Raw genomic sequence first — 13,640 nt, 5'->3', positions numbered from 1 at the left:
ACCTAGGCCATGGGGAAATCACTCTGACCAGCCAGCCACTCTGATTATTCACACAGTTCACGCATCTCCACACTTCATCTAGACAACTTAAAACCGCAATAAAAGTCATGCTATCACAGGCAACACGTATATTATTTTTTTGGGCGGAAGACAAAACAAACATACCAAATGGAGTTCCCAGAGGTAGAATCAGAAAATCAAAACAAAAGCCAACGAAAGGATGACAAAAAATATAAAAGACCAGAATTTCTTGAAACACAAGCACTTAAGATTTATTTGGTAACTTCTTTAGAACTTAAACTGAGAATATAAAAGTTAGATAAACAAATATTAATTTTGACGTCTAAGTTTTCAAAACATTGCCTCCTAATTGATGAAAGACCTTAAGAAAAAAATCTAAATCAACCTTCCTGGGACTTTCATACGTCGACCTTGAAAACACATTCACTCAACCTTGGAACAACTCTAAAATAATAAAGCGCTATTCTACAAAGATCTATTTTATACTTTCTGAAAAGTGTTGACTTAGCTGAAATCTATTTTACCAACCAAGTTTGCTAAAAAGTTGAGAAAATAAATGGTTGCCTGATATTTAAACACTTTAAAACTTTCAAAATCATAAATTAGTACGCAGAAAGCAAAAATAAGAGAGTACATATGAAACATCCAACCCGTTTTTGAAAAGCCAAAGGAAAAATCACATTTATGGATACGAGCAAAGTACTGTAGGGAAGCGGGTCAGCGGGCAGATGTCCCATCGGTGTAGACGAGAGGCTACTCACCAACCATGGCACTCACTTCCCCAGCCATGAGCGTCTCCACCGTCTCGTTGTACAGGTTCACGTCAATGATACCTTTGCGAATCGTTTCTCCTACTTTGGCTCCTAGTAACACGGAGCCGGTAGTTTCAAATATTGAAGCTAAAATGCACGCCTGCCTCAAGGTCACCACACCAGAGCCCACGGCTGTACCAAAGGAGTTGGCAACATCGTTTGCACCAACAGAAAAGGCCAAGACGAAAGCTATGATGAAGCCCAGAATGACCATCCACAAATACTCATCCATGGCCATTTTGGAAAGCGGGTGCCAGGTACTTTTCTTTTGCAGGAAGATTTTAAATAAACAAAGCTTGAGGTTATAAACTTCGTAAGGCCAAGAGTTCTTGTAAACAGTGAGTTTGCGCTGGAAAGTGCTGGACAGTGTTAGAGGCTGGACGAACTGCTAGCTGCTGGTTTTCAAACTACTGTCAGGACAGTTCATTTGGTTGTGTTCAGTCAGCAGTAAAACACATTCCATATTTTTCCTCCCAGTCTGGGAAAGCTGTGATGTCTCCTCCTGTAGCAGAAAGGAAACAAAAGACATCAATTATACTCAGCAACCTGTAACAGTTCGTTCTTTCAGAAATAAATGTTTTAAGCCTGCTAATGGGATCTAACTTTGGCATGTGACGGGCCTGACCATAACACAATTCAAGAAAGCTTATAATGAGGATAACCACCTCCAACCAAAATCAACAGAAAAACCTGCTTTCTAGAATTTCAGGAGTTGAAGCATGCTTAATAATCACAAATAGTCATCCTTACTAGGTTACGTTTTTATGCAATTGGAAAAACATATTTGGTCATTATTTTCAGAGAGGAACAACGGTCTCAAATGAGCAAAAGATTAAGAAATGAGAAATATAGTTGCATGGGTTTTCAAATATGTGGAATGTGCCCAGTTTCCGGGAACATCGATAACCAAATCAGTCTGTGACACCGCCAGGTGTGGCCAACCACCCACCTGCACATTTACGTGTAAGCAACACACACAGTGTATTATCATGCATGTGTCTGGGGGAGTTTACAGGCCTGGCAAGAGGTCACTCATCTGAAGGGTGACAAAGGCAGGAACTGAAGGGCCCCACAGAGGAACAGAGAAACCTAGACAGCGAGGCAATCCTGTCACGATGCCACTATCTCATCCCACTAGGAGGAAAAGCTAGGTGTCCCACCAGGGCCAGGGAGACCCTGTAGGCCTCCCCAAAGCTCAACTGGCCTCAGCCCCTCTCCCCTCCCCCACAATGCCCTAGTGTCACTGTCCTTTTGCAATCCCTTGGAAACACCAGGCACACTCTCACCTCAGGGCTTTTGCACCTGAGGATCCCTCTGCAGGAAGAATCTTCCCCCACAGCTGCACAGCTCCCCACTCCCTGCATTCAGGTCCCTGCTCAAATGTCACCATCAAGAGAGGTCTCCCCTGACCCCAGAAGGAGCAGTCCCTCCCCCACACCACTGCTCCTGCTTCTGGGAGAGGAGATGCCACAAGACACATCCATGAAATAAAAATGTCACTGCATGCTTCATAATTATGGTATTCTATTATTGGAGAGCCAAGGCACTGTATATGTTTTTTGAATGGCATCAGGCATATAGAGTGGTATAGTCTTCATAAATGCTTATTGAGTCGAACTGAAAAAATATCACACCATATACAATATAACAATTTGACCCATCGATAAGGTTATTTAAAGGGAAAAAACAGGACACACAATTTTATGTACACTGTGGTTGCGGCAATGTTGAAAATGCATATAAAAGACCGGGCATGGTGGCTCATGCCTGTAATCTCAGAACTTTGGGAGGCTGAGGTGGGTGGATCACTTGAGGTCAGAAGCTTGAGACCAGCCTGGCCAACATGGTGAAACCCCATCTCTACTAAACATACAAAAACTAGCTGGGCCTCGTGGCACATGCTTGTAATCCCAGCCACTCGGGAGGCTGAGGCAGAACTGCTTGAACCTGGGAGGCAGAGGTTGCAGTGAGCCAAGATCATGCCACTGCACTCCAGCCTGGGTGACAGAACAAGACTCCATCTTAAAAAATAAATAAATTAAAAATAATAATGTAAATAAAAATGCCAAAGGGTAAATATACCAAAATTACAACAGAGGTTGAGCAGTAATGTGATAGATGACTTTCTCCCTTTCCTCCCTAAACTGTATGCTGTGGTTACATGCTTTTCAAATGAAAATAATATATAATAAACAAATCTACAAATGTATTGAGCATCATTGATGTGCAATGCTACAGGCACACAATGAAACAAAAAATATACAGGTCTGATCGTTTCTAAGATTTTTTAGCCTGTGCAATTTTGGAGATTCAGCTCTCAAGTGAGACAAATGAAAAGACCACTCTAAAGGCAAAAGACAATATTCCACTGAAAGAGCGTTTTATTAATCTGACAGACACACTAAATCTATGCATGAAAACCAAAACTTTAAACACTGAGGGCCAGTATGATCTATCTCAAGATATAAACAAATTATTGATAAAATCTTGTTGGCCAGGCTACCTTGCCAATAGGGCAAACATGAATAATATTCAATTATTGACCGAGAAATATGGAATGAACAAAAATGGATGTGGTCCTGGCACATCTTGGAAGTCCAGTGAAGGAAACAGACATGAATCGTATCAACACACAAATCTCTATAAACTGGTGACAAGAACTATGCAAGCGGGAGACGGCGCCACACAGAGTCGTAAGAGCACGGCTGGCGGGACCTGGTCCAGCAGGTGGCAAAGGCTCACCTGAGACCTCAGACAGCCAGAGTCACTCTGGGCCTGGTGTGGGGTGGGGGGCACTCATTCCAAATGGTTCTCATGGTGGGAAGGAGGGGCCTGGAGGCAGACCAGGGTGTGGGGAACCAGGATGAAGCTTGGGTGGATCTGGTTAAAGACTGGCCACCACGTGGACAGTGGGGTGCCACTGAAGGGTTTTAATCAGAGAGGGGTGTTGGCATGACCAGACTTGGTTTTTTGGCCTGTTTTCTTTTTTTTCTTGCTCTGTCACCCAGGCTGGAATGCAGTGGCACAAGCATGGCTCACTGCAGCTTAACCTACCAGGCTCAAGCACTACTCCCGCCTCAGCCTTCTCAGTAGCTGGGGCTACAGGCGTGTGCCACCATATCCTGCTAATTTAAAAATTTTTTCTAAAGATGGGGTTGCCCTATGCTGCCCAGGCTGGTCTCAAACTCCTAGGTCAAGTGACCCTCCTGCCTTAGCCTCCCAAAGTACGGGGATCACAGGTGTGAGCTACCATGCCCAGCCCAGACTCAGCAATTTTTCTTTTGTTTTTGAGACAAAGTCTCACTCTGTTACCCAGGTTGGAGTACAGTGGTGCGATCTTGGCTCACTGCAACCTCTGCCTCCTGGATTCAAGCGATTCTCCTGCCTCAGCCTCCTGGGTAGCTTGGAGTACAGGCACCCACCATTATGCTAATTTTTAAATATTTTTGTAGAGACAGGGTTTTACCACGTTGGCCAGGCTGGTCTTGAACTCTTGACCTCAGGTAATCCACCCACCTTGGCCTCCCAAAATGCTGGGATTACAGGCATGAGTCACCACACCTGGCCCAGAAGATCCTTCTGGCTGGCTGCAGTGTGGAGACCACATTAAATAGAAGGCAAGCGGGAACATGGAGGACGAGTCAGAAGCCCGTTGCGTGGTTTAGGCTTGAGAGGAGGCATCTGGGACCAGGGTGTGGACAGTGATGGGTTGGAGGGAATACGATGATATAAGAGAACTACAGCGGCAAAATCCAACAGGACCAGGTGGTGGATTAAACACGGGGGTGGAGAGAGGATACATGGCTTCTGGAACTGAACTGAAAAATAACTGGGTGGGTTGTTCTTCTCTTTGCATTGTTTTTAGTTTTGTGTTTTGGGGCTAGGACAGGGTTTGACCATAGGCGGGCTTTTGACTGGGTGAAACTAGCTGGGTTTACTGTGCCTTAAAGGAGTCCCTTGCTGTTCACCTCGAATATGGCAGCGGCTGTACTACTGTACGTGTTGTCAAAACTCACGAAACTCACATAGATGAGCCACAGGAGCGCCGTGGATGGGAAGTGCGGGAGGCATGAACCCCCAGCAGCTTTGCCCTGGCCTGGTTTCACTTGGGGAGGTTGTTAATCACCTTGATATTCCCCTTGGCACGGTCTCTGCCAGGAGATCCCCTCTCCTACTTACCCAGTCTTAGACAATTCATTTCCACACTTGTGCCTATGCTCTGCTGCGTGGCTTTTCTCCTTCACATTCACAGCCTCAGCCCACCAGCCTAAGTCCAGCAAGCACCTGCCCGAGGAGGAAGGCTTGCCACCTTCTTTCCTCTCTGTGGTTACAAAAGGAACATTCGTTTCTCCTGCATGGAGAAAGGCAATGAGCACAGGACCTGCAGTCAGGGTCTCTGGGCCCATTCCTGTCCAGCCAGCTCCTGGCTCTGCAACCCAGGGCAAGTCACCTCAGTGACTCACCTAAACCATGGGGACTGGGACCACTGGTTACGTGCAAACGAGAAGGCCCAAGCTTCAATGCCAGCAATCAATACATGGTGACTATTACCATTCTTAGCAGATAAAGCCCTGGGGCAATGGTCGGGAAGCTTAAGTCCCCATTAAGGTTCTGTTCCTCTCTAGTGGCTGACCCTGGGTACCTCACACATACTTTTTGAATTGCAGCATCTATAAAATGGCGATAGTGATGGTGCATGCACTTTACAGAATTATTCTGAGGATCAAACTTAATTGGGTAGAAATTAAGTTTCGTCTCAAGCAACTTGAAGTTACTGGCATCACTGTAGTCACAGAAGAATAACAAATGAGAGGTCTCAGAATCCTTCTGGAAGGATCTTTCTTGGGCAGCCCTGTGCCCCACCCTCTTCCCAATCCTGTGGGTTTCCCCAGCCTCCTCCCTTAGACCTGCTCTTCTTCCTCAACACGCAGACTCTGGTCTTGTTTTTGGTTAAAGACTGAGAAACATTGTAAGGGATAGGGACTTTTTAAGGGATGAAGGGAGGTGAAGAGGTAAAGAAGAGGAACGCTAGAAAGGTGCTAAGAAAAAAACACTCAGCATGGTGAAGACACTTTGGAAAACTATTGGCAATTTCTTTTCTTTAAGATGGAGTATTGCTCTGTTGCCAGGCTAGAGTGCAGTGGCACAATCTTGGCTCAATGCAACCTCCATCTCTCGGGTTCAAGCAATTCTCCTGCCTCAGCCTCTGGAGTAGCTGGGACTACAGGCACGTGCCACCACACCCAGCTAATTTTTGTATTTTTAGTAGAGATGAGGTTTCACCATGTTGGCCAGGGATCGTCTCAATCTCTTGACCTCATGATCCGCCTGCCTCGGCCTCCCAAAGTGCTGGGATTATAGGCGTGAGCCACCTTGCCCAGCCAATTGGCAGTTTCTTTCTTTCTTTCTCTCTTTTTGGAGATGTAGTCTCACTCTGTCGCCCAGGCTGGAGTGCAATGGTGCGGTATCTGCTCACTACAACCTCTGCCTCCCAGGTTCAAGAGATTCTCTTGCCTCAGCCTCCCCAGTAGCCAGGATTACAGGCATGTGCCACTGTGTCCAGCAAATTTTTGTATTTTTAGTAGAGACAGGGATTCACCATGTTGTCCAGGTTGGTCTTGAACTCTTGACCTTAAGTGATCCACCCACCTTGGCCTCCCAAGTGCTGAGATTACAGGTGTGAGCCACCGCGCCTAGCCAACTATTGGCAACTTCTTAAAAGTGAAGTGTCCACTCGCTACATGTCCCAGCAGCCCCAATCTGGGATGTATTTACCCAAGAGAAACAGCCCATGTCTACACAGGAAACACTCTGCTGTGCATCTTGAATATGGCGGTGGCTATACTACTGCACGTGTTATCAAAACTCATGAAACTGTTCACTCGCAACTGCTGAGCTTTATTTACTGAAGTACATACGGTCTACCTCAAAAAAGTGATCAGAAAAAATATAGGTCATAAAAGGTAATGTTTGCTTTCGATATTTTCCCTTATCTATATTGCAAGCGTTGACCCCACCTCCACCAAGTCCCCCAGGATGGCATATAGATTACATAGTGAAAAAAAGAAAGAAAAAAGTTCTCTTTTCAGTGAGAAAGGGAATCTGCCACTAAGACGCAGTAAATCTGGCCAGTTCACTCAATCAAGCAAGGGCTCAGGAACAGGTGATGTCACAGCACATTTAAAACAATGGCAGTGAGGAGACAGGTAGAGGAGGGGCTGACTTAGTACTGCTGATGGAAAGCCCACAGAGGCTGGGAGCAGTGGCTCACACCTGTAATCCCAGAACTTTGGGAGGCCGAGGTGGGTGCATCATGAGGTCAAGAGATCAAGACCATCCTGGTCAACAAGGTGAAACCCTGTCTCTACTAAAAAATACAAAAAAATTAGCTGGGCATGATGGCGCGCTCCTGTAGTCCCAGCTGCTCGGGAGGCTGAGGCAGGAGAATTGCTTGAACCCAGGAGGCGGAGGTTGCGGTGAGCCGAGATCACACCATTGCACTCCAGCCTGGGTAACAAGAGCGAAACTTGGTCTCAAAAAAAAAAAAAAAAAAGCCCACAGAGACGGGCACGGACGTGACTCTTGCGGGGCCGGGGAAGAGAGGGCTCTGTGGCCAGCCTACGGACCTCCCTTCAAATCCTCAAGGAAAAGAACAGCCAGCTTTCTGGAGACAAGCCTTCCAGATGGCTTCTAGAGGATCTCATGGTAGAAACCCATTCATTAGTATTTTAGTTTATGGCAAATAAAAACGTTTCAGCTGAAAATCATTCCCACGGGGGACCACAGACTTTAAATCCTTTTAAAAATCCTTTAAATCTGAAGTTCTGGGCACTTCATAGACCAAGAGCTACAAGGACATCACTCAGAGAAAGTCTGAATGTGGGCAAGCTACAATCACAGGGTCACTCTGATCTGTGACCCCAAAGTCAACTCTGAAATCCGTTCTGCAAGGCTGTCATGAATCTGTGATGAAAGGTTCTATAATATTATCTCCTGTAAGTACAGTTAGAAATGGTTTAAACAGTTTAAAAAAACAAAAAAAACCCAGTAGTTATCTTCTTATTGAAAATGTTTCTTGGCCAGGCACAGTGGCTCATGCCTGTAATCCCAGCACTTTGAGGGGCCAAGGTGAGCGAATCACTTGAGGTCAGGAGTTTGAGACCAGCCTGGCCAACATAGCAAAATCCCGTCTCTATTAAAAACACAAAAATTAGCCAGGCATGGCTGTGTATGCCTGTAATCCCAGCTATTCCGGAGGCTAAGGCAGAGGCATCACTTGAACCTGGGAGGCAGAGGTTGCAGTGACCTGATATTGAGCCACTGCACTCCAGCCTGGGTGACGGAGTAAGACCTTGTCTCAAAAAAAAAAAGAAAATAGTTCTTGTCAACTCACCAGGCCGGGTCAGATGCATGGCAACTCCAGGGCTCTACTGTGAGTGAGGAGCACTAAGGGGTATGGGTGCTCCTATGACATTTTCTTAAGCTCCTATGCTTAAGAAAATAGGCAAAGACTTTGAAATATGGGCAAATAATGCACAAAGACATGGACTGTAGTGTCTTTTGTTATGATCATAAAAAAGAGGAAACAGCTAAATGTTCCAGTCAGGGGTGTGGCTAAGGAAATACTGGCAACTTTATAAAAGATGAAATATTAGGTAGTCACTCCAATGATTAACTTGAGAGATTTTCATGACACTGGAACACAGTGGTCCTAAGTGAAACATGTGACATAAGCCATATGACCTCCACTTTATTTAACAGAGCACCACCTAAGACTTTCAGGAAATATGCCCAAAGGCTAATTGTGCTGCTCGTTTATTAGGTCTCTTTTTAATTTTTTGACGTTATCCAAAATTTTCTTTTTTTTTTTTTTTTTGAGACAGAGTTTCGCTCTTGTTACCCAGGCTGGAGTGCAATGGTGCGATCTTGGCTCACCGCAACCTCCGCCTCCTGGGTTCAGCTACCTCAGCCTCCCGAGTAGCTGGGACTACAGGCAGGGTTTCACCATGTTGACCAGGATGGTCTCGATCTCTTGACCTCATGATCCACCCGCCTCGGCTTCCCAAAGTGCTGGGATTACAGGTGTGAGCCACCGCGCCTGGTCTTCCAAAATTTTCTACCATGTGCAAGTGACTACTTTTATCACTGGAGCCCCGTTCAAAACACTATAAAGTACATTTTTTTAAAAAAGGAACTTATCACAAAAATAGGCTTAGTTTTCTTAAATAAACAAAATGAATTTACCATGAATCTATTTATGTTTTCAGCTAGAGCCTCAATTTTTCTCCAGGCTTACTACCTACAATGTAAAACATAAAACATATCATATTTTCCTTTTATTTAGCTTTGCTTTTCACTGTCAAGAATGTCCTTTGGTCTCAGTATTGGAGCACTTGGTAAAAAGGTCTCTGCGTGGTGTGGAGTCTTCTACTATATTCCAATTATTTATTTGTTCCTTTAATTTGATTTTTGAGACAGAGTCTCAGTCTGTTGTGCAGGCTGGAGTGCGGTGGTACGATCATGGCTCACTGCAGCCTCAAGCTTGTGGACTCAAGCAGTTCTCCTGCCTCAGCTTCCTGAATAGCTGGGACTAGAGGCAATCGCCACCACACCCAGCTAATTTTCATTTTACTTTTTGTTTTGTTTTGTTTTGTTTTTTGAGACGGAGTTTCGCTCTTGTTACCCAGGCTGGAGTGCAATGGCGCGATTTCGGCTCACCGCAACCTCCGCCTCCTGGGTTCAAGCCATCCTCCTGCCTCAGCCTCCCCGAGTAGCTGGGACTACAGGCACGCGCCACCATGCCCAGCTAATTTTTTGTATTTTTAGTAGAGACGGGGTTTCACCATGTTGACCTGGATGGTCTCGATCTCTTGACCTCATGATCAACCCGCCTCGGCCTCCCAAAGTGCTGGGATTACAGGCGTTAAGCCACTGCACCCGGCCCTCATTTTACCTTTTTACAGGTTGAGGGGGGTGGGGGGCTCTCCCTATGTTGCCCAGATGGTCTTAATCTCCTGGGCTCAACCAATCCTCCTACCTCAGCCTCACTGGCAGCTGGGACTACAGGCACGAACCATCATGCTTGGCTAATTTTGTTTTCTTTTTGGTAGAAACAAGGTCTCATTATGTTGCCCAGGCTGGTCTCAACCTCCTGGGCTCAACTGATTCTCCCACCTCAGCCTCCCAAAGTGCCGGGACTACAGACGTGAGCCACCGGGCCCAGCCCTGGGTTCAATTTATATTCCAAAGGGCCCATGCTGTCACATAGAGTCTTTCTCTGAATTCTTCCTTCATCTTCCTTATGCTTCTCTTGAGGTTTGGCCCTCAGGACTGAACTGAATAGAAAACGTCTTGATGGTGCCAAGAACTCTGCTGGCCTCTTTTCTCCTGAAACAGTATTTGAGGCTAATGCTCACAAGAAGCAACCTATAATTACTCTTTTATTCCTGTTTTGGTTTACAGAGTTAGAGGATCATTAGGGTTTGAGGAGACTTTAGCAGTAATCGAGTCCAATTTTGGGCATTTTAAAGATGTGGCTGCATCACTGAAAGTAGTTTTAAACAATGAGTCCCTAAATGACTGTCTCCTTCCCATGAGTCCACACCACACCACGGTAGGAGGCACTGACATGAAAGCAAAGCTGAGAAACTGGGAAGAGATGCTCCTGCCTAACATTCGCCAGCCCCTGATGCTACGAGGTCCAACTCTGGGCGCTGAGGTTCCCTGGGGTCCTGGCCTAAGCTGGGGGTGGGAAGGGAGAGACATGGGAAGGAGGGAGGCTGCTAAAGAGAATGGACTCCCAAGAATGCTGCAGGGCCCTCAGACTTTGAATTGTCAAGATCAGATGACATCTTCTGGTCCTGTCCAGCTCTGTTATTTCACATCAACCAGAGACCACAGGGCCAGGAAGAGGCAGTTTAGCCTGAACTGTGAGCCACAGGATTGTCCTGTGGGGAGGGGTGGAAAATTCCGCCCCTGCCTTGAGCAGTGCAGTCAACGGCCTTCGTGGGTTTGATTCTCTAGCTAAGATTCCTGCTTCGGACCCTGAGGGCTCAGCCTTCCCTGCCCTTTTTCCTTCCAGGTCTCATTCCTGCTCTGTCCACGTTCCCGCCACATTCTTCTCATTCCCACAGGGAAGTTTCTTCCCAGCCTGTAAAGCTTCTGTGATAGTTAGATGTTTTCCCCACAGCCTCTTACCTTCTGGGAAGGCACTGCATAAATCTACAATAAGTAAATCTAAGTACATTTTTTGAGATGGAGTCTTGCCCTGTCGCCAGGCTAGAGTGCAGTGGCACAGTCTCAGCTCACTGCAACCTCTGCCTCCCAGGTTCAAGTGATGCTCCTGCCTCAGCCTCCTGAGTAGCTGGGACTACAGGTGCCCACCACCAAGCCCGGCTAATTTTTTTAAAATTTTTAGTAGAGACGGGGTTTCACCATGTTGGCCAGGATGGTCTGGATCTCCTGACCCTGTGATCCGCCTGCCTCGGCCTCACAAAGTGCTGGGATTACAGGCATGAGCCAATGTGCCCGGCCTAAGCACATGTATTTTTAAAGGAAAAGGAAATAAACAGCAAAAATAATTAAAATGAGATAAAGTTAGAGGAGTTAGGATGATTTGGCCTGAAGAAGAAAAGATTTTGAAGGTCCAGCATGGCTTACATGGAAAATATTTTTTTTTTTAATGGAAAGGCTGCCTTAGGACAGGTAAGTGCCATCCTTGGTGATGTTCCTATGGAATCCGAATGACCGTATGATGGGTAATTTTAAGATTTTGTTCTTTTCATTTTAAATTTACAATTCAATGAGTCCATGAAAAAGTTATTATAAGGAAAAGTGTATCAACTTCTCTTTGTCTAATTTGAGGACGCAGCACAAGGAAACAGTCTTTCATTTAACGAGGACGGTATTTCAGCCAGGTGAGGTGGTTCATACCTGCAATCGAAGCACTTTGGGAGGCCAAGGTGTGCAGATCACTTGAGCCCAGGAGTTCCAGACCAGCCTGGGCATCAGGCGAAACCCCATCTCTACCAAAAATACAAAAATTACCCAGGAGGCTGAGGTGGGAAGATCACCTGAGCCTGGGAGGTTGAGGCTACAGTGAGACTGGAGTGCTGTCACTGCACTCCAGACTGGGTGACACAGGAGGACCCTGTCTTTAAAAAAGAAACAAAACAAAAAAAAACTAAAAAAAAAAAAACCTGTATTTGGCTGAGCACAGTGGCTCATGCCTATAATCCCAGAACTTTGGGAGGCCAAGGCGGTGGATCACCTGAGGTCAGGAATTCGAGACAAGCCTGGCCAACACAGTGAAAATTCTCTACATTGTAAAAATCTGTCTCTACTAAAAATACAAAAAATTAGCCAGGCATGGTAGTGGGTACCTGTCATCCCAGCTACTCAGGAGGCTGAGGCAGAAGAATTGCTTGAACTAGGGAGGCAGAGGTTGCAGTGAGCAGAGACTGCGCCATTGCAACAACTGGGCCAGGCGCAGTGGCTGACGCCTGTAATCCCAGCACTTTGGGAGGCCAAGGCAGGCGGATCACTTGAGGTCAGGAGTTTGAGACCAGCCTGGCCAACATGGTGAGACCCGATCTCTACTAAAAATATAAAAATTAGCTGGGCATGATAGCAGGTGCCTGTAATCCCAGCTACTCGGGAGGCTGAGACAGAGGACTCGCTTGAACCCAGGAAGCAGAGGTTGCAGTGAGGCAAGATCACGCCACTATACTCCAGCCTGGGAGACAAGAGCAAAACTCCATCTCCAAAAACAACAACAGCAACAAAAAAAAACTGTATTTGGATAGGAGAAACACATTTATAATGGAATAGGCTGCAGCCCACCAAAGTGAGCTCCCACTGGAAATGTGGACTCCCCAGCAGGACAGACTTTTAAAGTAGATCACTGCCTTGCTGTAGAGTCTGAGGCACACGACTGTCTGGGAGTGAGGGACAAGAATAGCCAGCTTTATGCATTTATTCCCACTCTCTAACACAGAAAAGGCTTTTCCTTTCTTCCTTTGCGTATGCACTATAGATGGATTTCCCGCCCTTGCAGGTATTCTAGGTATATTCTTCACTCATAACCAAAAATAGATATTCATGAGCAAATCGCTTACCATATGAAACTTCTACCGAATGACAAACCTAGCATCACTCGTTCCAATTCTGTGCCCTGAAATGTTGGACTGTTTGGCTAAGTTCCAAGAGCTATATTAGGGAAATACTTTCCTTTCAGCGACAGTTTAAAATGGAACCATGTATGAAAATAGATATGGCTCTTACATGTTTATTTGCTAACTCTGTTTGGATTCTACTGGAGGTTCAATAAAAGTATGGATGGTGCTTATAAAACTTTCATTGCCGGTACAACCACGTATTCTTTCTGTTAATGCAACATTAATATAAATAGAGGAACTGACAAAAGAAATTATCTTAACTCCTTTCCATGCTCAACTTACAGTCCCACAATTCTTGTTATCATTCCAGAGATTCTTAAGCAATTGTTCTTAGGCAGTGGAAAAAGCAACAGGGGACAGACGATTATTAAGTTGATCCAGGCTGTCTCTTCCACTGTGCCACGTGGGAGAATCTGTTCAAGTCTCTGAATGCTTTATCAGAACTCTGAAAACCTGATTCCACTCCACCAATAACTTGCCAAGTTTGCAGTATAAACACGCTAAACCACAGGCAATGTAGTCCCAAGAGTGCTCATTTGATTGTTAAGTCAGGTAGAAATTTAGCAGTTCCTCTCCTCTTCTATGGGGACTACTGGGAGTGAAATCTTACTAAATTAAGAAACCATGAGCA

At 45.7% G+C, this 13,640-nt stretch overlaps 1 protein-coding gene across 7 annotated transcripts in view; it reads right to left on the bottom strand.

Annotated features, from left to right (window-relative positions):
* The window catches only part of SLC20A2 (solute carrier family 20 member 2), a 120,151-nt gene that overhangs the window by 47,728 nt on the left and 58,783 nt on the right, over positions 1-13,640 (bottom strand). For 6 of the 7 annotated variants that reach the window (XM_032288057.1, XM_032288054.1, XM_032288056.1 and 3 more), the window contains exon 2: positions 783-1,335. In XM_032288057.1, the coding sequence (XP_032143948.1) occupies positions 783-1,071 (289 nt within the window). In that variant the 5' untranslated portion in view covers positions 1,072-1,335. Of the gene's footprint in view, positions 1-782; positions 1,336-12,214; positions 12,237-13,640 lie in introns of those variants that run through there. The other variant, XM_032288058.1, reaches the window with a different exon arrangement.

This window comes from Sapajus apella, unplaced genomic scaffold, assembly GCF_009761245.1.
Source record: "Sapajus apella isolate SASKATOON/1434 unplaced genomic scaffold, GSC_monkey_1.0 scaffold21, whole genome shotgun sequence".
NCBI classification, from domain to species: Eukaryota; Metazoa; Chordata; class Mammalia; order Primates; family Cebidae; genus Sapajus; species Sapajus apella.
The sequence above is the reverse complement of the archived record's forward strand: the minus strand, read 5'-3'. Positions and strand labels throughout refer to the sequence as shown.